This window comes from Octopus sinensis, linkage group LG30, assembly GCF_006345805.1.
Source record: "Octopus sinensis linkage group LG30, ASM634580v1, whole genome shotgun sequence".
In the NCBI taxonomy this organism is placed as follows: domain Eukaryota; kingdom Metazoa; phylum Mollusca; class Cephalopoda; order Octopoda; family Octopodidae; genus Octopus; species Octopus sinensis.
This window is the reverse complement of record NC_043026.1, coordinates 11,014,575-11,017,074: the sequence shown is the minus strand read 5'-3', so window position 1 is coordinate 11,017,074 and position 2,500 is coordinate 11,014,575. Positions and strand designations below refer to the sequence as shown.

At 34.8% G+C, this 2,500-nt stretch overlaps 1 protein-coding gene across 2 annotated transcripts in view; it reads left to right on the top strand.

Annotated features, from left to right (window-relative positions):
- Positions 1-1,886: 1,886 nt before the first annotated feature.
- The window catches only part of LOC115226285, a 111,069-nt gene continuing 110,455 nt past the window's right edge, over positions 1,887-2,500 (top strand). For both annotated transcript variants that reach the window (XM_036515213.1, XM_029797273.2), the window contains exon 1: positions 1,887-2,023. In XM_036515213.1, the coding sequence (XP_036371106.1) occupies positions 1,966-2,023 (58 nt within the window). In that variant the 5' untranslated portion in view covers positions 1,887-1,965. The remainder of the gene's footprint in view (positions 2,024-2,500) is intronic.

Here is a 2,500-nt window from a genome sequence, read left to right as displayed (position 1 = left end):
ATATAATACATACATATATATATAACATACATATATATACATACATATATATATACATACATATATATACATACATATATATATACATATATATATATATACCTATACATATATATATATATATATATACATCTATATATATACATACATATATTTACATCATTTTATATATACATATTAATATATACATACATATATATACTAACATATATATATACATACATATTATACATACATATATATACATATATATATATACATATACATATATATATATATATATATATATATATATACATATATACATATGTTGTATGTATGCATGTATGCATATGTGTGGAGGCGCGTGGCTTAGTGGTTAGGGTGTCAGCATCATGATCGTAAGATTGTGGTTTCGATTCCTGGACCGGGCGACGCGTTGTGTTCTTGAGCAAAACACTTCATTATCACGTTGCTCCAGTCCACTCAGCTGGCAAAAGCAACGATGGAACACATACGCCATTGAAACCGGGAACACATACGCCATTGAAACCGGGAAACCGGGCCCATGAACCTGGCCAGGCTTTAAAAGGGCGCATTTATTATATATCATATAAATGTACACACACACACACCACACACACACACACACACACACACACACCACACATATATATAATATATATATATATATATATATATATGTATAGTAACTCACAGGTGGAGGCGCAATGGCCCAGTGGTTAGGGCAGCGGACTCGCGGTCGTAGGATCGCGGTTTCGATTCCCAGACCGGGCGTTGTGAGTGGTTATTGAGCGAAAACACCTAAAGCTCCATGAGGCTCCGGCAGGGGATGGTGGTGATCCCCTGCTGTACTCTTTCACCACAACTTTCTCTCACTCTTACTTCCTGTTTCTGTTGTACCTGTATTTCAAAGGGCCCGGCCTTGTCACACCTCGTGTCACGCTTGAATATCCACCGAGAACTACGTTAGGGTACACGTGTCTGTGGAGTGCTCAGCCACTTACACGTTAATTTCACGAGCAGGCTGTTCCGTTGATCGGATCAACCGGAACCCTCGTCGTCGTAACCGACAGAGTGCTTCCATAGTAACTCACACGCAAATATGTACCTAAATGCAAACATACGCACACTGGTTTACGTATCTACGCCTATTTTATCTTCTATATGTCCTTTTTTTCCGATTGTTACACCAGAATCAAATCTAATTGAAATTCTAAAATTAACATGTTATCTCTGCCATACATTTAGTTGTGTAGTGGTGGTGGTGGTGGTGGTGGTTTTGAAATTTATCTCTGTGGAACGGTCTGAGGTCCAATCACGTGCTGTAGCATCATTTGATTTTTTCTTTTTTTCTTTTTTGCTAATGGACTTGGGACTGAAATCGTATTGTTACTGATAGGTCTACACATAGATGTGTGCGTCTGTGAGTGTGCATGCGCGCGTGCGTTCCTATATAGATATAGATAAAAACATATGTGTGTTGTGTGCTTGTATGCATGTGTGCAAATGTATGTGTGTGTTTTAGTATATATATATATATATATACATATATATATATATGATGTATGCAATATATATATATATATATATATTATATTATATATATATATATACAGATGCATGTACATATATATGTGTATATATATGCATATATAGATGCATGTACATATTATGTGTGTATATATACTTGTGTGTATATATAGATGCATATTTATGTATATATGTTCACAGACATATAAGAATATGTATATGTATGTATATATATATACACACATAAAATATATACATATATATATATATATATATATATATATATATATATATATGCACACATTGATGTGCATAAATATATCTATATACTGAAACATATATCTATATATATAGCCGACCCATTCACAAACGGTATCATTCCACTCGGTGGAGCTGCTATGGGACGAAGACTAATCTGTATTAGTGATTAATATGGATTACTTTGCTGTTATCCTTGTTGTTGCTGTTGTTGTTTCTGGAGGACAAGCAGGTCTAACTCCTTTAATTACTTGTTACTGTTCTCGTTTGATCCCTGTCAGTGGTCCCTCTAATGTCTTTTGTTATATGTATATTTTCGAAATATGTATATAGTCGAAATTCCGCCGAGGTCGACTTTGCCTTTCATCCTTTCGGGGTCGATAAATTAAGTACCAGTTACGCACTGGGGTCGATGTAATCGACTTAATCCCTTTGTCTGTCCTTGTTTGTCCCCTCTGTGTTTAGCCCCTTGTGGGTAGTAAAGAAATATATATGTATATATTCATATACTGCTCTGACTGGCTAACCATGTATCTCCTTCACACACTTAAACGTATCTTTAAAATAGAAAATTACTGAAGCTTCTCTTTATGAAATTAAGATAGTTGATTCAGCCATAAGAAAAGAATTTGAAAAACATCAGATTATTACATTTTTCATGTCAACTATTCAAATGCAGCCATAAGGCGGACACTTTCATCAGCCCTTC